At 33.7% G+C, this 26,069-nt stretch overlaps 1 protein-coding gene across 4 annotated transcripts in view; it reads right to left on the bottom strand.

The window, feature by feature from the left end:
* The window catches only part of SUPT3H (SPT3 homolog, SAGA and STAGA complex component), a 593,114-nt gene that overhangs the window by 102,510 nt on the left and 464,535 nt on the right, over nucleotides 1-26,069 (bottom strand). For 3 of the 4 annotated variants that reach the window (XM_031968418.1, XM_031968416.1, XM_031968417.1), the window contains 2 exons: nucleotides 19,742-19,857; nucleotides 13,371-13,478 (listed from right to left, as the gene is read on the bottom strand). In XM_031968418.1, coding sequence (XP_031824278.1) covers nucleotides 13,371-13,478; nucleotides 19,742-19,857 — 224 coding nt within the window. The remainder of the gene's footprint in view (nucleotides 1-13,370; nucleotides 13,479-19,741; nucleotides 19,858-26,069) is intronic. The other variant, XM_031968419.1, reaches the window with a different exon arrangement.

Here is a 26,069-nt window from a genome sequence, read left to right as displayed (position 1 = left end):
ATGTCTTTAGCATTTTCTTGGATGCAAAGTAAAGAATGTTATGTACACTACATTTCTTCAATTATAAATGTTATAACATATTGGTATGATGTTAATGAAAAACACACTTATGAATTTATTCATAGAACATACAAATATCAAAGGCATTTTAAGGGGTGTTTATTGACATCAAAATTGTGTCTTTAACATCACCAAATAAATGCTTCTCCAGCAAGCAGGCAAGATTTAGAGTACTTTTCAAATATCAAATGAGAAATGCCTGTATGTTTGTTTCCCAAGAAAAAATAGATTTGCATGGGATTTGATCTATGATACAAATTATTCATCTACATTTATTTCTTGGATTTTTCCTCAACCAAATTTTTTGAGGAGCATAAACATACTGATGGACTGGATGTACAGTCTGGGGGAACATTCTTTTCTTTGTGATTTAATGATTTTTTAAAGTAGCTTTTTATTTATGAATTATATGCATGGGTAATTTTACAGCACTGACAATTGCCAAACCTTTTGTTCCAATTTTTCCCCTCCTTCCCCCCACCCCCTTCCCTAGATGGCAGGCTGACCAATACATGTTAAATATGTTAAAGTATAAATTAAATAAAAAATAAGTATACATGTCCAAACAGTTATTTTGCTGTACAAAAAGAATTGGACTCTGAAATAGTGTACAATTAGCCTGTGAAGGAAATAAAAAAATCTGGTGGACAAAAATATAGGGATTGGGAATTTGATGTAATAATGGTTCTTAGTCATCTCCCAGAATTCTTTCTCTGGGTGTAGCTGGTTCAGTTCATTACTGTTCTATTGGAACTGATTTGGTTCATCTCATTGCTGAAGATGGCCAAGTTCATCAGAATTGATTATCATATAGTATCATTGTTGAGGTATATAATGATTTCCTGGTTCTGCTCATTTCACTCAGCATCAGTTCATGTAAGTCACTCCAGGCCTTTCTGAAATCATCCTGCTGGTCATTTCTTACTGAACAATAATATTCCATAATATTCATATACGACAATTTATTGAGCCATTCTCCAGTTGATGGGCATCCACTCAGTTTCCTGTTTCTGGCCACTACAAAAAGGGCTCCTACAAACATTCGTGCACATACAGGTCCCTTTCCCTTCTTTAAGATCTCTTTGCTGGGAGACATTCTTAAAGTATACTAAGAGCAGGTATTGCTTCATAGTTTTAAAGTCTCCTGGGGAATAACTGAGCTTCTCATAGATATCATCCTCAAGCTGGAATCTGTGCTGGGTTAAGGCTAAACTTAGCATGATCGTGATTTTTTTTAATGCTCTGGACATATGTCTTTCACCTTACCTAACAGGGGAAATTAATGTGCCCCTAGGCTATTGATATACTTAGCCTTGAAGCAGAGACTTATGGGGTTTAGTTGCTTCACAAGTAGGGAAGGTTTCCAGCACTCTAGATACATATAGCACAATAGAAGAAGCCCTCAAAACAGCTAAAAAAGATAAGGGTTTACTGATTGTATACAAGGGGTGGCAGGCAGTAATCCAAGTTCCTAAATATTTCCCTAAAACCAAATGTAGCTATTAGAAACTAATCAGCCCAATTCAACTCAATTCCATAAATAAACAAAGCACCTACCATGGGTTAAGCAACATCTCATGTGCTGTACTAAAGAATATCCATATCCCAATTAATTCAAATTTGAGCATTTGTCTTGAGGATGTGTAGGAAAAAAAACAAACATTAACATTAAATCCAAAGATGTCGGTAGTTAACAAAAGCAATAAGTGGTTAGTATGCATCCATTGTATATGCTAGGAAAAATATAAGGATGATACCTGTTCTCATGGTGCTTAATAGCTAATAATAATAATAATAATATTAGCTAATATTTATGAAGGTTATAAAAGTACTTTACATATAATATTTCCTTTGGTGCTCAAAATAACCCCAAAGTATTAAACTCCCAGATATTCTCCATTTTCTATTTGTGAAATTAAAATTTTAAAATATAGCTTCTGCCATTCTAGGTAATGCCTATTTCTCCAACCTCTTTTTGTCTATTGCAAATTCTTTGATGGAATGAATGGTATCTTTGTCACATGGTTCCCATCCACTTTAGCAACCAATCCTACTTTATTGGTCAAAATCAGATCCTAAATAGCAGTTCACCTGTTCAATTCCTTCTCAAGGTTAAAGGTAAGTCATAAATTTACTAGCTACTAGCTGCATATAAATGCTATATCTATATTTATATCTATATATTCATATATTCTCTTTGTCAAATTGTCTAAATATCTCCTAACATTCTCTTAATGACAAAGAGATATATCAGGATATATTTAGACAATTTGACAAAGAGAATGTCAGGAGATATTTAGACAACTCCTAAGAAGATAATAGCATGGTTTTATAACAGGTTTGGCATCTAAATAGATGCCATTCCTAATTGAAGTGTGTTATAGCAGAAAGAGTGCTGGATTTGGAGTTGGAGAACCTGAGTTCAAATCCTGGTCTGTCACTTACCATTTCTGTGATTTTTGGTAATTGTTTAACCACCTGATGTCAGTTTCCTCATCTGCAAAATGTAGACGTTTGATTTGGTGATTTCTGAACTCTTTTCCAATTTTAGCCCTATAATCCTATGACTAAAATGACTAATAAGGTCCCTTTGAGCTTTATATGATCCTAATTATTCTTTCCAACCATGGAGTCTGTAAAATGAGCCTACTACCCTCCAAGGATCTTCATCCTGCTTCACTGCCATGTTGTGTTTTTTTGGACTTTGGGAGGTCTTTTCTCTTTTCTTCCTCCTAAGTGTATATGTTAAATATTCAGTACTATTCAATCTCCCCCACCTAAGTACTCTGTTTGTTCTGAATAAGTTCTGCTTCTCAGAACCAAATTCTAATCAGACATCTTGTTCAAAGTTTCAGTGACACCGGTAAGGTCACATTTATTTCCTTGCTTTCACATCCCTAGTTTACCTTATTTATTTGTTCATGTGTATATAGGCATCTGAGACTATGAATTTTATTGCTGGCTCTTATCTTGATTCCAGTCCCTGTGAATTAAGAATTACCTCCTGATATTCTTTCTGCTATGATATCTTTGCAATTCTTGGTAGTACCAGATTTGATTAGGTCTTTGTGGGAAACTTTTTACTTCTACTTCCATTTTCATATTTTATTTAAATTATATTTTAATTAAAATCTCATCCTCATTTTTTTTAGACAGATGTTCATTTCCCAAACCTTTTATGTCCAAGGTCTTGAGTTATTTTGTTCAAGACCTTACATTTCCTGCTGAGTGAAATGAACAGGATCAGGAGATCATTATATACTTCAACAACAATATTATATGATGATCAATTCTGATGGACGTGACCCTCTTCAACAATGAAATGAATCAAATCAGTTCCAATAGAGCAGTAATGAACTGAACCAGCTACACCCAGCAAAAGAACTCTGGGAGATGACTATGATTCACTATATAGAATTCCCAATCCCTCTATTTTTGTTCACCTGCATTTTTGATTTCACAGTCTAATTGTACACTATTTCAAAGTCTGATTCTTTTTGTACAGCAAAATAACTGTTTGGACATGTATACATATATTGTATTTAACTTATACTTCAACATATTTAACATGTATTAGTCAACCTGCTATCTAAGGGAAGTGGTGGGGGAAGGAGAGGAAAAGTTGGAACAAAAGGTCTTGCAATTGTCAATACTGAAAAATTACCCATGCATATGTCTTGTAAATAAAAAGCTATAATAATAAAAAAAGACCTTATACTTCCTAGCAAAGCTTTTTAAAATGCTTTATATGTATGCATGTATGCATATAATATAAATGTTAGCTATTGTTTTTAGCAACTATTCTGATGGTATAATTTGTTCACACATGTCACCAGAAGTGGTAGTCACCATCTTGTATGATAATCTTTGGGAGGATATCTTTTTCCATACCTATGACCTGATAAGACAGCAAACTTCCCTGTTATTCATGTCAGGTCACCATATTGCTGCTTTAGCTAGTTCCAGAGTATCATCAATGACCATTATTCTTTTCTACCGTTTTTTCTGATTAAACACTTGAAAATCTCTCACCTAAAGGAGCTGGTGAAGTCTTATCAGAATTTCTTGAAGGATAAGAAGTTGTTTCACTCTAGAAATAGTTCAGCTCTTTGTACACAATTGTTGGCATGTTGTTTCTTTCAGAAGACTGTGAACTCCCCAAGAACAGGTTCTGTTTTTTGATTTTCTTAGTATACTCGAATACTGAGCACAGTGCCTAGTTCATAAAAGGTGCTTGAGAACAAATTCTAAGTGAGAACCTTTGTCTCTTATTTACCTCTAATTGTTCAGCAGCCTTTTCCCCCCATTCTTTCTCTATGCCTCTTCCAACCTTTTGGCTGACATGAATATTTCCCTTTGTCTCATTATATATTTTTCTTTTTTTGTTTCTTCCTTGAAGTACTTCTGCCATATTTTAATATTTAATTTTAATTTATTTTGGGGGTCCTTAATTTTATTTTCATTTATTTAGCATTTTATTTTCCTCCAGTTAATTGTAATTTTTTTTTAACATTTGTTTTTAAATCTTTGAATTCCAGATACTCTCCCTTCTTCCCTGTATCCCTTTCCTCTCCCCTCCCCCATCTTGAGAAGGCAAGCAATTCAATATAGATTATACATGTGTAGTGAAGCAAAACATTTCCATAATAGTCATGTTCTGAAAGAAAACAGGGACCAAAAAAAAAAAAACCCTTCAAGAAAAGTAAAGTTAAAAAAGTATGCTTCAATCTATATTCAGACACTATCAGTTATGGATAGCGTTTTTCATCATAAGTCTGTCAGTTGTCTAAGATCACTGCATTGCTGAGAATAGCAAAGTTATTCACACCTGACTATCCTGTTACTTTGTACAAAGTACATTTCACATTGCATCCAAGTTTTTCCAGATTTTTCTGAGAGCTTCCTGTTCAATATTTCTTATAACAGTATTCCATCACATACCACAATTTGTTCAGTCATTCCCCAACTGACGGATATCTCCTCAATTTCCAATTCTCTGTCCCCGCCAAAAAAGCTGTATAAATATTTTTGTACATATAAGTCATTTTCCTTTTGTTTTTTATCTCTTTTAGGATATGAACCTAGTAGTAATATTACTAAGTCAAAGGGTATGCATGGTTTTATTGACTTTTGGACATAGTTACAAATTATCCTAATATTTTTAAAAATTCATTTAAAAATATTTTATTTTTTCTTTCTAAAAAGTCACTATAATTTCCAATATTTTACCTGCATGAGCCCCTAATAACAAACAAATACAGTCATGCCAAACAAGTCAATATATCAATCACATTTAAAAAGGCATAACTTCTTCCATATCTACTATCTACTACATAGTCTCTGGTGAGGGCAGGAAATATATGGTACCACTAAGACCTTACAAACCATGATTGGGCACTACTCTGCATTAAAGTGCCAAGATCTTTCATGGTTGTTTTTCCTTATATTATTAGGGTCATTATTGACCTTGTTCAGCTAATTTTATTCCACTTTGCATCTTTCATAAAGCAATGGATTCTTTATATGCACCATTTCTTATGGTACAATAATGTTTGTCACATTTATGTCGCCTTTTTTGTTCATCTAGTCTTCAAATGTAGACACCACTTTCTTTTCAGTTTGTTGCCTTAAAATATGCTATTATATAAATATTTTTATAGGCCAAATATGATGGGGCATGTGTGTAATCCTAGAGACAGGGGAAGGATAGAGTTCTATAGTTCTAAGCTGCATTGGGTTAAGCAAGTTGGGTCTACAAAGTATGTTCAACATCAAAATAAAGAGCTTTGGGCAGGCTGGGTGGAGAGGAACTAGATTGCTTAAGAAGGGATAAATCAGGCCAGAAAAGAAATGGAGCAGGTCAAAAATCTCATGTCGATCAGTACAGGAGTAATACTGCTATACTTCAGGCCTAGGCAAGAAACAGAAATCCAGACTTAAAAAAATTAACATATCACACACACACACACACACACACATATACATACATACATATGCACATATATATGTATATATGTACAAATAAATATTTTTCTACATATAGGAGCTTTGCTATTATGCCATTTAATGGTTATTACAAAGTCACCAAGTTGCAAATTTTAATATTTTTAGCATAATTCTTAATTGTTTCCTCTATTAGCTGGATTAATTCATAGATATCCCAAAAGTGCATTTTTCCTATTTATAATCTTTGCAAATATGAGGTGTTTGAACTTCAGAGTAACCTTAATTTATATTTTTCTTTTTATTATGATTTAGGCCATTCTTTAATTTGGTTGCTTACAGCTTACAATTCTATTTTGGAAAAGTTTTGGTTCAAACTCACTGATCATTTAACTATTAGGAAATGGTTCTCCTTATACATTTGTGTCAATTCTCTATATATGTATTATAGTAACAAAAACATATCTAATATTAATATAGAATTTTAAGGTTTGCAAATGCTTTATACACATTATTTCATTTGTTCCTCACAACAACCTTGTGAGGTGAGTGCCATTATTATTACCATTTCACTGATAAGGACAATGAAGTTGAGAAATGCAGGGAGATGCCTAGGTCAGGCACATATTAAGTTTCTGAAACCGGATTGGAAATCAAGTCTTCCTTAGAGCCACAAACTCTGTCTCCTGCACTACCTAATTGGCTACGTCAGAAAAAATTTCTACAAAATATTATTTTTACTACAATTAAGCATTTTTCTCTAAGAGTTCGGTAGATAGAATAATAGAGCTGGAGTCAGAAAGACATGAGTTCAAATGTAGCTTTAGATGCATTACTAGCTATATAAGTCACTTAACAACTATTTCCCTCAGTTTCCTCATCTGTAAAAGGGGGACAGTAATAGCACCCAACTCTCAGGATATAAATAAGGATCAATGGAGATAATAATTAGAAAAGCTTAGCACAGTGTCTGTCATATGGTAACCTCTACAAAAATGTTAGCTATAATTATAATTATTGCTATTTCTATATGTACTGTTTCTACAAAATCTTTGTAATTTTATGTAACTGAAATTATCCAATTTATCCAAATTTATTTCTTGCTTAGTTAAAACATTCTTCGCTTAGCCATAATTGTGTAATCTATTTCCTCTAAATTCTCCTATTCTCTAAATTTTTTATGATATGACTATTCATAGTTTAGTCATATAATCATCTGGAACTTACTGTGGTATATGGTATAAGATGTTGTTCTAAACTTAAATTCTGCCATCTGCTTTCTATTTTCCCCAGCAGTTTTTATTACTAAGGAGTTCTTAGCCTAGTATGTTGGTTTCTTTGGGTTTACCAAAACTAGGATACTATGTTTGATTTTTTCTAGGTCTCAGTTAGCCAATTCTATTAATCAATGTATAAATTTGTTAGCCAAAACAAAATAGCTTTGATAAGATGATTAATACTTTATAGTGTTGTTTCAGATCTTGTAATGCCAGGTAGTCCTCCTTCCCCCTTTCATTGCTACTTTGTCTTGTTCCTCTAAATGAATTGTCTTGTTTTGTCTAATTCTATGAAATAGTCTGATGGAAATAGTATTAAATCTGTAAATTAGTTTATTTAATAAAACAACATTTTTCTTATGTCACTTTTACCATTCTTTCAATAAATATATCATTCTTCCTGATAACCTAGAGAGTAAAAATCCATTCCTCAAGTACCTTCAGTTTCTCCTCTAGGATGAACATCATACTGCACATAAGTAAACATGGTATAGTCAGAAAATAAAACTAGATTACTCTCAAGTTCAATCAATCACTGAGCTAAGGGCTGTACAAAGAGAAGATAAATATATTTCCTGTTCTCAAAGAGTTTATATTCTATTGAGGAAGATAACCTGTAAATAATTAACTGTACATATATATATATATATATATATATATATATATATATATAATATTTATACACTCACATATAAACACACATACACACACAGGGTAGATCTCAGAAGGGAAGATACTGACAGATATGTGCAGGAAAACAGGAAAAAGCCATGTGCAGAGGAGGCATTAGAATAGAATCTTGAAGGAATCCAGAAGTTTTAAGAGACAGAGTTAGGAGGAAAGCAGACTGGGTACAGGAGAGGCATAGAGAGGAATAGACAAGAGATGGAAGACTGTATGAAGAATAGCCAGTACATTAGTCAGGTTCAACTATGGAATGTATTAGGAAAAAAGGAAAATAGGAAAGGACTAGATGATGAAGAGCATTAAATGCTAAACACACAAGTTTATATTTGATTTAAAAAGAACCATTTGTGTCAGACATGGCCTTTAGGCAAATCACTTTGGCAGTTATGTGGAGGATGGACTGATCTGGAGGAAGACCTGGGACAGGGAAACTAATTACAATCATTAAGGGCTGAGGTAGGAAGATGGCCATGGAATACAGAGAAGACAAGTGTGAGAGACATAGGTAATTGATCAGTCATAGGAAGTAAATGAGAATGAAGAGCTAAGGACAGCATGAAGGTTGCAAACTTGGTTGAATGTCAGATTGGTAGTAACTTTGACAGAAATAGTTAAAGAACAGAGCTGGGATGGGGGGGGGAACACATGAGTTCTATTTGGAATGAGATTCCTTTGGCATATCCATTTTTAAAAATTCAACAGGCACAATTAAAGAAATGCAAATTAAGACAACTCTGAGGTACCACTTCATCTGTCTCAGATTGGCTAAGATGATAGAAAAAGATAATGATAAATGTTGGAAGGAATGTGAAAAAACTGAAACAATAATGCATTATTGGTGGAGTTGTGAAATGATCTAACCATTATGGAGAGCAATCTGGAACTATGTCCAAAGGGCTATCAAACTGCATGCCCTTTGATCCAGCAGTGTTTCTACTGGTTCTGTATCCCGAAGAGATCATAAAAGAAGGAAAAGGGTCCCCATGTGCAAAAATGTTTGTGGCAGTCCTTTTTGAATCGGCAAGAACTAGAAACCGAAATGGCTGAATAAATTGTGGTATATGAATGTTTTGGAATATTATTGTTTTATAAGAAATGATCAGGAGGATGATTTTGGAAAAGCCTGAGAAAGTCTTACATGAACTGATGCTGAATGAAATGAGCAGAACCAAGAGAACATTGTATACAGTAACAGGAAGATTATGTAATGATCAAATGTGATGGACTTCCTTTTTATCAACAATGAGGTGATTTAAGGCAATTTCAATAGACTTGTAATAGAAAGTGCCATTCGTATCCACCGAGAGAACTATGGAATTTGAATGTGGATCAAAGTTTAGTATTTTCATCTTTTTATTGTTATTGTTGTTTGCTTGGTTTTTCCCCTTTTGATCTGATTTTTTTTTTTTTGCATAGCATGGAAAGATGTTTTTTTTTTAATTTTTTAATTTTTTTATTTAATAGCCTTTTATTTACAGGTTATATGCATGGGTAACTTTACAGCGTTAACAATTGCCAAACCTCTTGTTCCAATTTTTCACCTCTTACCTCCCACTCCCTCCCCTAGATGGCAGGATGACCAGTAGATGTTAAATACATTAAAATATAAATTAGATACACAATAAGTATACAACCAAAACGTTATTTTGCTGTACAAAAAGAATCAGACTCTGAAATATTGTACAATTAGCTTGTGAAGGAAATCAAAAATGCAGGTGTGCATAAATATAGGGATTGGGAATTCAATGTAATGGTTTTTAGTCATCTCCCAGAGTTCTTTTTCTGGGTATAGCTAGTTCAGTTCATTACTGCTCCATTAGAAATGATTTGGTTGATCTCGTTGCTGAGGATGGCCAGGTCCATCAGAACTGGTCATCATATAGTATTATTGTTGAAGTATATAATGATCTCCTGGTCCTACTCATTTCACTCAGCATCAGTTCGTGTAAGTCTCTCCAGGCCTTTCTGAAATCATCCTGTTGGTCATTTCTTACAGAACAGTAATATTCCATAATATTCATATACCACAATTTATTCAGCCATTCTCCAACTGATGGACATCCATTCAGTTTCCAGTTTCTAGCCACTACAAAAAGGGCTGCCACAAACATTCGTGCACATACAGGTCCCTTTCCCTTCTTTATAATCTCTTTGGGATATAACCCAAGTAGTAACACTGCTGGATCAAAGGGTATGCACAGTTTGATAACTTTTTGAGCATAATTCCAAACTACTCTCCAAAATGGTTGGATTCGTTCACAACTCCACCAACAATGCATCAATGTGCATGGAAAGATGTTTAAAAGAAATGTGTATGCTTAACCTATATCAGATTCCTTGCTCTCTTGGGGATGGGGTAGAGGAGGAAAGAAGGGGAAAATTTGGAACACAGAGTTTTGCATGTATTTGGAAAAATAAAATACTATTTAAAAAAAGTTAAGGCAGTTAGTAATGAGAGTCTGGAGCTTAGCAGAAAAGTCAGGATGGATAAATGGTAATCTGCTAATCACTAGCACAGAGCAAATACAACTTGTGTGAGATGAGATCACCAAATGAAAAAAATATTGAATGAAAGGAAAAGAGGATCCAGGACAAAGCCTTAGAAGACATCCACTGTTTGTGAAAATAGCATGAAAATACAGAAAAAGAGACAGAAATCAGGAGAGACAAGTCATGCAAAGTCTAAAAGGAAAGGGTATCCAAAGGAGAACATGTCAGCTGCTGCAGTGGTCAAAAAGGATGAAAAGCAATAAAAGCCCACTTGCAAAGTTTTGCAATAAAGAGATCACTGGAAAGAACATTTCAGGTGAATGATAAGGTCAGAAGCGAGATTGCAGAAGTTATAAAATTGAATGAGAGGAGGGAAAATGGAGGCACAATATTGTTGGAATCTTTACAAATTGTTAAGCCAATGGAGTTGATAGAGACAATAATTATCTAATTTAGCATGGTTCAATATGATTGATTTGATCTTAGAAGGAGATATTTTGGGCCAGAACTTGAAACAAGGTACTAAGTACAACTGATAAAAACGATGCTTGTGTTCACACCTTTAGAGAGCTCATAGAAGCAAGAAATATTTAAGTATTCATTGGAGTTCACATGTTTGGGAGATTTCAGAGAGCATGCTGGGAGATATCCCGCAATCCCACTCTCAGAGAAGTAGCATAAATACAGCTCCAGTGAGCCACAAAAAGGAGTTACTTGGGAACATTCCTAGGGATCAGAGAGGAGCACTCTGGGAGGAAGCCCACAAGCCCTATCTTCGAGGCAAGAGAGATTCATCGCAACTTCCAACTTGGTGCTGGCTGGAAGCTGAAGAAAGCAGAGGCAAAAGCCAGAGCTCTTGGAACCAAGTAGAGAGATAGGTCTCTGCGCTAACTGGGCTATATTGAAGGACACAATAAAAGATCTGAACTTTTACCAGCAGGCTGCGATTTTGGAGTAATTATTTATTTCAACTGAGACTAAGGCTGCCTCCAGAAAACCTCTCTGAGAAACCTGCTTTCTCCCAGAGAGAACTCTTATTATTTTAAAGAGGATCACCACACAATATGTAGACAGTTTCCTCAAGGGGTTTATCTCATAAGTGAGAAGAATGATATAGGATAATACCTGTAGCCATGAGAGTATTTATTTAGGGTTTTTTTTTAAGGATGGGGAAGATGGGTGTGTTTCTAGGCAGTAGGCAAAGAACCAAAAGAAAGGGAAAAAGTGAAGATTAGAGAGAGACTGGGTATGGTGAGGAACTCAGAAAGGAAAAGGATTAAGGATATAAAAAGCTTGGATTTGGCAAAAAGAAAGGTCCCCTCATAATTAGAGACTGGAGTGAAGGAGAGCACAGTGTCATGGAAATGTGAGATGAAGGGGGACAACGAGGGACCTCTTGACAAATGGTCTTAATTTTGAGATGAAGTATAAGGAAAGTTACTCAACAGAGAAGGCTGGGATAAGAAGTAGAATAGAAGGCTGAAGGAAGAAAATAAGAAGTTTGAGATAGGCCCTATGGTGAGTGAAATTTGGAATCAAAAGAATTAAATAGGAATGCCCTTTTTTGCTGAGGGCCCAATTGGAATTAGTAAATAAAATCCATAGTAGATAAAAGCCAGTTCAGTTACAATTCTCATTTTCCTTACTTGTTTAAAGAAAATTTCATAGTAATTTGATCTAGTTTTTTTTAGTTATCCCTTTTGGCTAATTTCTGTGGGAAATGGCCTATTAGCTAAATATGAGACTCCAGTGTGGACTTCCTCCATTTCCCAGGGTGATAAGCACTCTGGAACCAAGAAGGGTTTAAACTTACACTAGACAGAAAGAGACAACACATAAACACATGTCCCAAGACAAAATTGAATGTCACTAGAGAATTTGAATACCTTGTTTTATCTTGTCATCCTTTCCTCTTCTTTTTCTGGACACTACACTCAATATTCAGGAAAATGAAGGGGAAACTATAGACTAAATTATATTCATTGAAGAACAGATCTTCTGATATCTTTTGTAAGACAAAAATAGATATAGATATTGGTGTATAAAGAAAGTATGTAAAAGCTATTTCTATGATGAAGACAACCATTGATAGTCCAAACAAAATGAGTCAATTTTTTGGACTTGACTTCAGTCCTTCAAAATATTCATGATTTCATATATATGGCCACTTTTCTTACCAATGCTAGTATAACCACATCTATATCTTAGTTCTTGTGGCCAAAGAAATTCATTACCTTATGTCCAGCTTGGTGTTGAACCACTTTAGTCTAAGCTAGGCTGTTCTTTGGATAACATAGATAATCTATTCCTGAGCCTATCCTCAAAGACTTTCTTTCAGAAGTTGTGCCTTGCTTATTTATCTAAAGAGATAAGGTCATCTTTGTGTTCCCATAAGGTGTTGGAAAAATGTTTTTGTATCACTAGAATGAAAGTTATGTATTTTTTATGTATTTAATTTTTCCTTTACTTACCTCAAAAAGAACTGTTATATCATCCATATGGGTAGTTTTCCTATTAATACAGATTTCAGTCCCTGATGAGTCATCTTAGCAAATGGTTTCATGATTTGCAGTGGTCAAAAAAATGTCATCACTCAGCAGCCAACCTTGTGTGATGAATTTCTGTAAATTTAGCTAGTCTGGTCTACAGATGAGAGACACACAGTCTATTGCCGGACTTATATACAAATGTCCAGCTTGAAAGGACCAACCATTGCTTAGAAATGAAAAATTAGGACTTCAGGATGTTCAGGTCACAGAGACAGTAAGACTGAGATAGGATTTGAACTCAGGTCATCTGAATCTGGAGCTAGAACTCTGTTGGTTCCCATGTTCTGCTTGAAAAGTCTTAAAGAACCTAGGGTTATCATCACATCACAATAAAGTATAGGATTTGAATAAATTTAAACATTACCTCACTAGAAGCATGATACTGTATGAAAGTAGCAGAAATGGCATGGCTGAAGGGGTCCCCTGCTTTGGGTGCCATATCTTGCCTAACCAGAAGAGCCAGATCCACCAACTAGAAGAGAAGACAAAATTCAGAAGGTGAAGCTAAACACTGAGGACACAGGATCATCACATATATACAGACAAGAAGATTTCTTCATGAAAACTACCACAGTCCTTTGTATCTACTTGCTATTTGCTTGGTGTAGGCCTAAAAGATATAACATTTCTAACCTTCTGTGCTTCATGATGTTCCTAATGATCTCAGAGTCTCAGATCTCAGATAAAATTATCGCTCTAGTTTTCCAACACATTCAGATTGAAAATTTATATTAAAACATATATGTGCACATATATATTTATATATAAAATATGCACATACACTTAAATTATTTGCAATATATACTACTTTCTTGGCTGGAGAAAGTGAGCAGTAGAAATTTGGTTTCAAAATAAAAAATTATGGTACTCTATACTTTAAGATTTACAAAGTATTCAACATATAGAATCTCACCCTCACAAATAAATAGCCTTTTGAAATAGGCAGTATAAGTATTGCTGTCCCCCATAATTAAAAATGCTATCTACCTCAAGAGAGAGAACTGAGAAACTCTAAGCACATATTGAAATACACTTTTTTTTTTTTTACTTTCTTTATTTAATTCTGGTTTTAAGTCTGTGTTTTCTTTTGCAACACAGATATATTTTGCATGACCTGACATGAATAATTAACATCAAATTGCTTACCTTCTCAAAGGGGGGGAAGAGAGAGGGAGAGAATTTGGAACTTGAAATTTTAAGTAATGAATGCAAAATTTTTACATATAACTGGGAAATAGTGAATGAAGAAAATAAAATATATTTTTTAAAAAGTATTTTTCCATTTTAGAGGTGAGAAAATGGAGACTTGGAGAGAGATGAAACGATTTGCTCAAGGTGACAAATTTAACAACTGATGTAAAGAAGGGAACAGAAGCTTCTTGAAAGCAAGGGATAGTTATTTTTGTTGTTTTTGTTTTTGTTTAACTCTTTTTGTGGTGACAAAATTTGAAATCAAAAGGCTGTCTATCAATTGTGGAATGGTTGGAAAGAAAAAAGTCACAAAGGCAAACACATAGTATATGAATATAATGGAATACAAGATATACCATAGTGAGCATATTGTAAAAAACTAGCAACTTTGAAAAACATAAAAGTGCTAATTAATGCAATAATCAACCATGACTTCAGAGGACTTTCAGATGAAAAATGCTACTTACTTTCTGAAAAAGAGGTGAGGATATATACAGGCAGAATGAGACAAACATTTTTTGGTTGTGTTCATTATGAGAATTTGTTTTACCTGACTCTGCATCTTTTTCTTGTTTATCTTTATTTTCAGTGGTGGGAAGAGAAAAATAAATGCTAGTTAATTTTTTTTTTAGTTTTAAAAAATATTATCTTTTAAATACCACACAGTTTATTTCACATACTTTTCACCAAGGCCTTTCTCTTTTCCAAAAGGTACATTTATTTATGAGAAGACATTACAGACAAAATGAAGAGGTAAAAGGCATCAGGAGTGGCAAATATGAAATAAGATTTGGGAGAGCATACAGTTAGCCAAAAAAAAAAAAAAAAGGGAGGAGGAGGGGAGAGAGTTTTAATAGTTAACAAAGGAAAAGACAAGTTTCCTAATGTAACTCACAATTAACCAGGACACCAGAAAGTGGGAGTTTGCCACTGACTGGCAGGCTAAATTCATAGAGAAATTTACTACCCTAAAAGAGTTAGCTATATAAAAAGGAGAAAGATACCATGAGGTATAGGGAAGATGACGGGAAGAAAGATACCAGGAGGCAAAATATCATGGCAGGTTAATCCAAAAGGTATTCAACTGAAATGGAGTAGATCATAGGCAGATTTATAGGGGAAATTTAACCTCAGGGATTTGACATCTGATTCAATACAGTAAGACCTTCACAGGGTATGGGACTATAAGGTTGAGCTGATCCCTATCAAAGCCCTCTCTTGCTTGCCTCAGAAAGTAATATTATCAGTACTTCAGGCTTTCTCTGCCAATTACACTAGTTCCCCAGGACCTCATCAAAGAGGCCATCCCTTATCATTCCTTACTTAGCCTTACTCATTGCTTGGGTATTGTTTCAGTAAAATTGAGATTTATCAAAGACCTTAACTTCCAGTCATCTTGACCTATACCTGGCCATTGGACCCAACTAGCTTCCAAGGAGAAAGTGAGACTGGTGACTTTCCATAGCCCTCCCTCACTTAAATCCAATTCACTTGCATATCATGGTTTTCTTTGAAAACAAAGGACAAATAACAACATGCTGTTTGTGCTGTACATTAGTGTGAATTCACTTAATCAGAATGTTCTCCCCTATTATCTGGCTAAGATCAGTTGTTCTGAAGGAATGAGACCCTCAACTGCTGCATGCAAAAGATCACTGTACATCACAAAGTGTTTTGCCAAGGTGAGAGGTTTGAGGCAAGAGGATAGTAGGAATTTTGGGAAGAGACCATAAAGAGAAAAGAAAAGCATAGAAAGGCAGATGGGAACATGTTAAGAACTAACTTTTGACTGTTTCTTAGAGTTTAGTTTTATGAGGTGTAATCACACATATAATCAAACTATACGTGTTTAGATTGGGAACTTCAAAATGTCTGGAAAAAAAGGGAAGAAATTAGGGTAAAGCTGTTTAAATTTTTGTAAAGATACGTTTAAATTTGTTTCATAAAGTGATGTTTAATATAACAATAACTGAGAAATTTGTCACCACCAATCTCTTATCACAGAAAATTTGTATGTAACTTTAGTTGTATGGAGGTAGTTGAAGATGCAATCATTGGAATTTAGGGATAATATCAGCTTGAATTTAAAAAAAAAGGTCAAGAGGAATTGAAGATGAATCAATCAATTACCAGATGCTTACTAAAGGCCTACTATGTGCTAGGCACTGAGTACTAGATGCTGAGGATATGAAGACCAAAAAAATGAAATAGTCCAGAGCTTATATTTCATGAGGGTGACAACATGTTCATATATATGTAATATTAAATATATATGATATGTATTATTGTGTTTTCAGTTGTTTCAGTCATGCCCAATTCTTTGTGATTCCATTTGGTACCATGTGGATACTATTCTTGGTAGGAGTGGTTTGCCATTTCCTTCTCCAGCTCATTTTTTCAGATAAGGAAACAAGCAAATAGAGTAAAGTGACTTGCCCAGGGAGATAAGTCTTCCTGACTTTAGGCCTGGTGCTTTTTTCACCCAGCTTTCCCCACTTTTTATATCTATATCTATCCATAGCTACACATACATACACACATGTGGGGTGTGTGTGTGTGTGGGGGGGGGCAAAATAAGTATATGGTACTTAAAGGAAACCTGAGAGAGAGTGTGTATTAGCAACTGAGTGATAAGGAAAGGTTTCATATTGATGGAGCTTGAGTAACTAAGAACTATCTACATGGGTGGGACAAGGGAGAGTGAGGAATAGAGGATAACATGAGAATTATGCGGATTATTAATCTTAGAATCTTGGAGAATGGAAGAATTGTACCTATGATAATTGGAAGAGAGGTGGGTTTGGGGAGATCAGTTGGTAATGCAAAAATTCAAGCTTGGGGAAAGACTGGTGCTATGCATTATAAATTAGTAAGCAATCTGCATAGTTTTGATATTTAAGCTCTTGGGAGCTGATGAGGCTTCAGACAGTATGTAAAGAGACAGAGAAAAGGTCTTGGAAAAGAGCCTTGGGGAATATCAACAGTTAAGGGACATGACATCAGATGATAAGTCAGTGAAGGAAACTAAGAAGGAGCAGTAAAATAGGTAGGAAGGGAATCTGTAGAAAAGAGTATCATGAAAACCCAGAAAGGAGAGAGTATGTATTAAGAGGTAGGAAAATTAAATAGAATGATTTCAGGTTGGCAAATATGGAAATAACTTTTTTTTCCTGGCTTGTATCCCAGGAACTGTGAAGAAACAGTCTTGATGAGGGATCCAAGAATTTTAGGACACAGATCAGCTAACTAGGGCCCACAGAACAAATATGATCCATAATCTGGTTTTGTAGTATTCTTATTTGATGGGCCATACTAAAACAAGGTAGTGGGATCAGATTTGGCTGATGGCCCACAGTTTGCTGACCTCTGTATCTAAAGAGCAGAATCTTGTGTTTAGCAGTGTTTTGTATGTAGTTAGTACTTAATAAATTATTTTTCACTGATTTATTTACACAGTATGTAAAGTGCTTTTTGGATTTGAACATACTATGTAAATATTAAGTATCAAAATTCGTCTAAAAAAGTGACAACTATTATTATTAGTGTTTATTCTCAGTTGATTTCTTTTTGCTTAGTTGTTTCAATGCAAATTCCTAATTTTAATTTTTTTAATTATTTCTAAATGGGAAAGCATTTTCATTTTTTTTTTTCAGTCAGTTGCATACATAAGAAGCTATGTTCATTGGACTCTGATGGCATAACCAAGCATTTATCTGGTAGTAGTACATCCAAATTGTACATAAAGTGCAAAGGCAACTTCTGGTTTTTGTAAGATCACAGATAGAAAGCAAAAGTATTACAGGAATTATTTTAGAAAATTGTAATTTTTATTGATTTTTAAATTAAACCTTTTTTTTGATTCAAGTTGCTTAGGTTCAGTAAGATGATATTTAAGAAGCATTCTGAAAATGAGAAAGGAAGGGATTAACAAGATTGGACATAAACGATTATTTAAAACATGGGGAGAGGTAAACAAGAAGCACAATTGAAAACTAAAGAAAGGGAAAATTTGCTATATTGAAACAGCTAAGTATAATACAAATTAGGGAAACAATTAAATACAAATGAATCCAACACCCAAAAGATACTGATAACTAGTAGAAGCTTTAAAGTTTGAAATCATGTGGCTTTCACAAGCAGGAATCACTTAGGATCCTTGGATGAAGGAATAAAACATGGAATATCACACTATTCTTTTGTTTTATTATTAGATTCTAGCCTAAAAGTTCCTTTAATAGCAATACAATCTTCCTTCTCAACCAACATGTTAATAAGCTAGTTCTTGCTGGGTAAATGAACCCATATTAGACCGGTGGAGTACAAACATAAGAAATGACAATTCCTAGCTTCAAGGAGCTTAACAGTCTACCTGGGTAAGGCATAATTTACAAAGGGCTTTTACATATATTATTTCATCAGATTCTCTTTACACTCCTCTGGAAGGGAGCCTGACCACATTACCATATATACCAGTAGGGGTGTTCACTGTATGCAGACTTAAGTGTTTTTTATCCTTCTCACCAACTCATAAAGATTCCTTTCTCATGAGGCATCCTCTGGTTTTCAGCAAAGATTCCATACAAGTCCCTCAGTTTCATAGTGGAGAAGATAGACAAGTGGCAACTGAGAGGACAGTTTTAGGTCATAGTCAAACAGAAAAGACTGATCAAAAATGATTTTTGTTTTTCAGTGTTAGTCTTCCAACTGAAGATATATTACTTGCATGTTAAGATCTTGCACCAGTTCTCACTCTTTAAAATTTTCTTCTTTTATTTTATTTTATTTTTTAATATTGATTTTGAAAAATTTTGAGCTCCAGATTCTCTTGTCTTTTCAACCCCGTCCCCACCCATTGGGAAAGCAAGCAATATGTATAATACCCATATGTGAAGTCATGCAAAATATATTTATATTGAAGTCATGTTGCAAAACAAACTAACAAAAAAAACCCAGAAAAATAAAGTGGAAAACAATATACTTCAATCTGCACTGAATTTATTAGTTTTCTTTCTGAAGATAGATAACATTTTTCATTATAAGTCTTTTGAAGTTTTCTTGGATCATTATATTGATCACAGTAGTTGCCTATCATAGCTGTGAAAGTTCTATTCACTATGCATCAATTCATGTAAGTCTTCCCAGATTTTTCTGAAATCATTCTGCTCATCATCTCTTATAGTATGATAGTATTATATCACAATTATATGATACAGCTTGTCATTTCCAATTGAAGGGGAGATACTTTTGTTGTCTACTTTTTTGCCATCAAAAATAACTATTATAAATATAAATCTCTTTTTTAGAGAATCAATTTATAGATACAATTTAAGCTGGGGGTATGATACCACTTCTATTAATATTTCCTCCCTAAGAAGCATTTTTATTTCTCTTTTGCTATTAAGATAATATGTAAAAAATGTGAACTGGATCAAAATCTAACAAAATATTATAGAATTTTAGAAATTAGAAATTATTTTATTCATTATCCTGAAAGACCTGCAAGATTTTGCATAGATACACATAAATAGAAATATACTGTCTTACCTGGGCCACAGTCTCATATGCTAAATAGGCCAAAATCTCCATGGCAATAACATTTGGTTTGATCTCCATACTGCTACAATCCAACCAGTCTCGGAACTTGGAAGCTTTTTTGGCTGCTCAATAAAAACAATACACAAAATTTAACTTCTAATGACTCAGTATTACATGCAAACTTAAACATGAAAAAAAATATTTTGTTGGAGTATTCTATATGGAATGATATAACAAATATGAAACTTAATGTTTTGGACACTAGTTACAGTGCAAAGACTCTAATCCCAAAGAGCACATATTTGGCCAGATAATGTCAGAGAGCAACACACTTACTAAGAAATTTGGGTCTTATAATATGCAGTCCCAGTTTCATTGAAGACACTGTTTGGCAGCTAATGTGATTTACTAAACTATGCACATTTGTGCACTCAGTATATTACTTCAGCGTAAATGATAACTAGTCACATTCATCCCTTCATTCAACATTCAATTCAATGGGGAAAAATTTGTGGTAGAAGAGAGGACATTGCAGAGCAGGTTATCTTGTGAGAAATGTTTAAATTAGCATTCACTTATTCTGTCTATAAGATAAAGTTCAAACTCTTCACTTTGGTATTCAGAATTCTCTAAAATATTTTTTCAACTGACCTTTCTAATTTTGTTATTCATTATTTCCTAAATGACTCAAAAGTACAAGTCTACTCAATTCATATATTTCTCTCACTTTTTGTTAATACTGTTTTCTCTTCCATTTCTCTTTCATTTAAAATATTCCTTACAAGATTTTTTGCTTTATCTAAATCCTACTCACCCATCTCCTTAACCTTTCAAGTTCTCAGTGTTTTCTTCCAACTCAAAATCCCTAGAATATCCTTTGTCTAAGAAATTAATTCAGTATAGAACAGAAAACACACCTCATGGATAATTAGTAAAATTTTAAAATTATTAGTATTATGCCATAACGTATACCTTTTTTTCGGCATCTTCCCAATACCTAACAGTATTCTTTGAACATCCTGGGTGGCTGATACACATTGTTTGAAATCTGTTTTATCTGAACCTAACTTTCTATGGTAAGACTATAAACTTCTCTCTTGTCAGATGGCATTTAATCTCCTAAGGCTATATTCTGTAACAACTATTAGTCTGATTACCATTTTAACTAGTGACCTAGAAGAAAAAGACTTGAGATAGTAAAGATATTACTAAATCCATGAAATAATGATTTCCAAAAAAATCCACTGGGGAGAAAATCCATTGCTTACTTTTCTGATGAATCTAAACTCAGGTCCATAAAATATGAAACTATAACTCAAAATGTGGGACTTTGAGTCCTATAGAGTCTTCATGGATTCCATGTAGAACACAGTTTTCATTTAAATAAATCACAGAAGACATTAAGTCTCGCTACAGAAGTAAGTATCCATAGCTGACAAGTATGGTAGAAATCATTATAATTCCTCTTAAAGCTATCTCCCTAAAGTCACCAATCATCTGGCTACTCCCTGTCATACAGCCATTCCATTTAGTCAGTATGCTGTGACTGCTTGTGAACACTTGTTTAACATCTGTGGAATATTTTTGAACTTAGAGCTAATATGCATCAATTGCCTCAGTCAGTAAAAGGCACTGAGGAAACTTTTCTTTCTGACTGATGGTAGTAATATACCAATAGGCATTATGTGACAATCCCCTAGAGAGTTCATTTTAGGAAGGTATGGGTGGGGAAGGGTAGGAAATAGTTGAAGTTCAATCAGACTCACCTGAGTTATAGAATCATTAAGTTAAAAATATTCTTTAAGAAGCCTTGATTCTTTTTTGTCCTTCCTATATCATTCTAATATTTATAGAAGCTCTTGTAGAAAACAAGATACTGGAGATAAAGGCAAATGTTTAAAAGTGAAGGGACTTATAAACAGGATAGCTCTTTAGAAGGAGAAGGGAGAAGAAAACATTTAGGCAATGAGAAAAAAATATCAATAAAATGAATTTTTTTAAGATGAAGGAATATCAATAAATATAGTAGGTACTGTACGGCTGATTGAAAAAGTGAATGGGATGGGGAACCTTTCAATTCTAAATATGAAGTTGGTTTTGTGCTACTTGCCAAGTCCATTTGGTCTTCCACTCTCAATCTATTCTTAAAACCACTCAGTGCCTAATGCCTGGACTATCCACCATGATTTTTCCTTCTTTCACCAAAAACTTCCTTTTGAAGCCTGTTTTTTGGTGATAGGCCCAAGCTGGCGATATTTCATTCTTCCCCTCACATATCTCAGCTGTGCTGCTGACTTTGCCATCAAGCCCCCGTCAAATGACCCCCTGCTTTTCAGCTCCTATTTACATATTGCTTTTCCCCCTTTGGAGGTTAAGTTCTTTGAAAGCAAGGACTATCTTGCTTTTGCATTTATGTTTCCACAGGGCTTAGCATAATGCCTGGCACAGATAAGAGTTTAATAAATGATTGCTGCCCATCACCTTTTTACTTGACTAAAAAAATATTATGCAAAAATCATGTCATTACTCAAAATTCTCCCAGAGTTCTTTGATGACTATCAAGTGAAATCCAACCTCCACTGGCATGGCTTTTAATATCCTTTTTAGACTGGTGTTATGCTGCATTCCCAGATTTATTTCATATAATTTCTCTCCAGTTAAACTAAACCAATCTTTGTTTTTTGAACATGTATTTTCTTGCACATATTGTTCACTATTTCTGCAATACCTTGCTGCTGCATCTTCAATGAATTCTAATGTCATTTCCCCCCCATTTGTCAATGTCTTAATTCAGGCTTCACATGATATTTTACTTAGAAATGCTTTATTATATAATTATATACAATATTTTGCATTATAGTTATCTTAATTTATGTCTTATCTCACTACTATGCTATACTATAAGCTCAATAATTCTTTCAAACATCATTTTCTTGAATAGACTAAACCTGCTCTCTACAAAAATCTTTTTATCATAATCACTAAAAAAGAAACTAATTGGTTGGTTGGGATTTGTCTTTTCTCCCTTCCTACTGTCCTTTGTCTAAAATTCTAAACATAATCCACAAGGCATTATTAACCTGCCTTTGACACTTGTCATTTCAATATTCCTTCTACATCTAGAACAGATTATTAAAGAAATGCTTTGAAAACTCTTAGAACAGGAGTGGTCTCATTAAGAGACAGCATGAGTTTATTAAGAATAACTCATTTGCAAATAACCTCATTTTTCTTGAGAAAAAAAAGCTATTAGTACAGGGAACATTATGAACATATATCTGGATTTTATCAAGGCATTTAACAAAGTCTCTCACCAGAAAAGATAAAGAAAATTGATTATGGTAGTTATATACAGGTTAGGAACCAGTTGCATGACTGGATCTAAGAAGATGAATTAATGGAACCATACCAACATGAAGTGAGGCCTTAGCAGAATGTCTTAAGGTTCTAGCACTAGTTTTATACTTTTTGTATACTTAATTATTTTGTACCACTGAATTAGCAAAAGAAAAAAAAAGTTTTTAGCAAGTTTGCCGATTATGGGAAGCTGAAAGAGGCCATTTAATACATCTGATGACAGAAATGGAATCCAAAAAGATCTCAACATAGAACAATGCAAATAAATGAAAAAAAAATAATACAATCCTAGAATTATATTTTTAAAAAACCAGGTATATACATAAAAAGAGATGCAGATCTAAAAATTAGTCCCCAAATATACTTTGGGTAAGAGTTGGGTAACTATAGAAATCACTACTACCTCTTGAGCTATGTGACTTTTCAATTTAGGGTCAAAATTCTAAGTATTCATGCAGATGCAGTAGACGCCAAATAAGCAACTTTTACTATGCTCTCTATAAAAACAGCCTGAGTAGCAAAAATAAAAATGCAGCCGATTTGAAAGAAATAAAGAGAGAGAAAGGAAAAGAGAGAGAGAGACCAAGAAAGAAAGAAATATAGATCTCGAGGTTTAAGAGAAGGAATCATGGGGAGAGGGATAGATCTATAAAAGTATATAATAAGATAAATATCTGTTCATCCCTCAAAAATCAAAATTTCCCCTAATTTATCTTAGTACAACAACTAAAGATATGGGAGTCCTTGCTCAATTTCTATATTATATCCTTAAAGAGTCTAAAAATTTCATGGAAGGTCCCTGTTCCTAAGGGAGCAATCAATCAATCAAAATTTTGATCAAAGATTCAAGGGAAACATGTTTGATAGGTCACTAAGTTTAATGTATCAAAAAGGCAGGGGAAAGAATGAGGACATCTCTTCCCTGGAAAAGGTTTCTGGATTTGCTAACATACTTGGACGACAGCATTCATAATCATATGTTAAGAGTGAAGCACAAATTCTCTTATCCAGGTTTCCAAATTGTGACATACCCATGGGTACCAAATAAAGAAATATTTTTAAAAGACACATACACACAAAAATTCTAATTCAAGGGAAAAATAAACAATAGCATCTCAGTTTTAGACCATTATTCAATAAATTAGTTTCTCTTTCTTAAAAACTGGTATTACTGCTTAATACTCTTATTTTTAAAGATATTTACTCATATTTTAACTGCAAAAGACATGTAAAATTGAATTCATTGTTACAAATATTTATTCATCTTCATCTTTTCATCTGACTTTGTTAGTTCTAGATTTTTAACCTGCTAGCCATATGTAATGGTAGATAAATTTCTCTAGAGAATTAAATTCCAAATGTGATTTTTAAAAATATGGCTCAGTAGCATCTAATGATATTTTATAAATTTAAGATTTATACTTGTACCAAGTCTTGATTATAATTTTTTGGTTTAAAAATGGCACTATCAAAAACCTCTCATTTGCTAAAATTGCCATAATCTGAAATATCACTGACTCAATGCTTCAAACAGATGTAGGATGCTAGATTATAATTTAAATTGGAAAGTGTATTAAATTAGAAATAAAGAAATGCTTGCTCCCAAAATGTGTTTTTTCTACATTTTGCTGACATTTACATAAGATACGACTGGTAATGTGTCATTTATTTGCATTTTATCATCCATAAATGAAGTACTCATTGCTCTAAATAAAATACATCATTATTGTCAACTACATAATTGCTTCTCATTTAAAGACACCATTGTTTAAACTCCTTCAGTGTTCAGTCATGTGCTATTTTGTCATGTTTTTAAAGGGACTTTTTATCACATGCTCTCTTTGACCTTTAACCCAGAGTCTTAGTCATCACTGAACTGTTGCCTTACTGATGTCTTGCTACATGATCTTGCTTATTAATTTAGAATGATTTTTGTCACGCGCCACAAGTTCTTCTAATAAGTTAGTTTTCAGTGCTGGGAAAATCCTAATTCTTTTTCTGCGTTATTAACGTTCCCATGACATGGACTAACAAATTTGGCCAATGCTGAATAAGTTCCACAGTAGGAGGTTACTTGGTGAAATTGAAAAGATGCTTAGCAATGTCTGTGGGCACAAAAAACAAAGGAAAAACTTAATAGTATATTACTATTTTTAGATGCTTTCAAAGGCACTGATTATTCTGATAGTATAGCATCAGTCAATGGAATGTATGGCAACACTGGCATAAAAATAATAAGTTGATGTGAAAAAAGTGTAAAGATAAATAAAGATGAAGAAAAATCTATTGTTTTTAATCTTAAAGCAAAATACTCATACTTTATAAGGACTTGTGCTTTATCTCTTTCTTTCTTTCTTCTTTCCTCTGTTCTATCATTCCTTCTTTCCTCTTTTTTCATTCACTCCATTTATTCATTCAGCAATAACTTATAAAGGGCCTACTGTGTGCACAATACTGTGCTAAGTCTGGGGAGAGTAAGACCTTTACCTTCAGGAAGCTTACATTCAAGGAGGAAAAAAACCATAAAATCCAGATGACTATAATTCCCAATTACATAACTCTATAACTTCTAACTCTCTACCCATTACAAAACAAAGATATTTGTAATGTGGTACGAATGGATGGGACAGTGACTTCCTTTTTATAAGCTTTTCAATAACTTATAAGTATTTGGTTGTTGATCATATAATGATTTATGCAGTATATCCAATGTGGAGCTAGGCTTAAAGAAAAGCAAGATAGGCAGTTACCTCTATATGAAAGAAAAATGTTATAAATGACACTTTTTAATATTAATTTTTGCAAATATACTTTTGATTTAAAGAAGTCTTTTCCAAGATATATAGTTACTTATTTTGAAATGATCAATCATGTGTATTATCATGAAGGCTCAAAGTCTCTGGCAGAGAGTAATATACTGGGGATTTTCAAACATGGTACATGTGATTTTCAAACATTGCAGAAAGTAAACAAATAATGA

The sequence above is a fragment of the Sarcophilus harrisii genome, chromosome 4, assembly GCF_902635505.1.
Source record: "Sarcophilus harrisii chromosome 4, mSarHar1.11, whole genome shotgun sequence".
Classification (NCBI taxonomy): Eukaryota; Metazoa; Chordata; class Mammalia; order Dasyuromorphia; family Dasyuridae; genus Sarcophilus; species Sarcophilus harrisii.
This window is presented reverse-complemented; position numbering and strand designations above follow the sequence as displayed.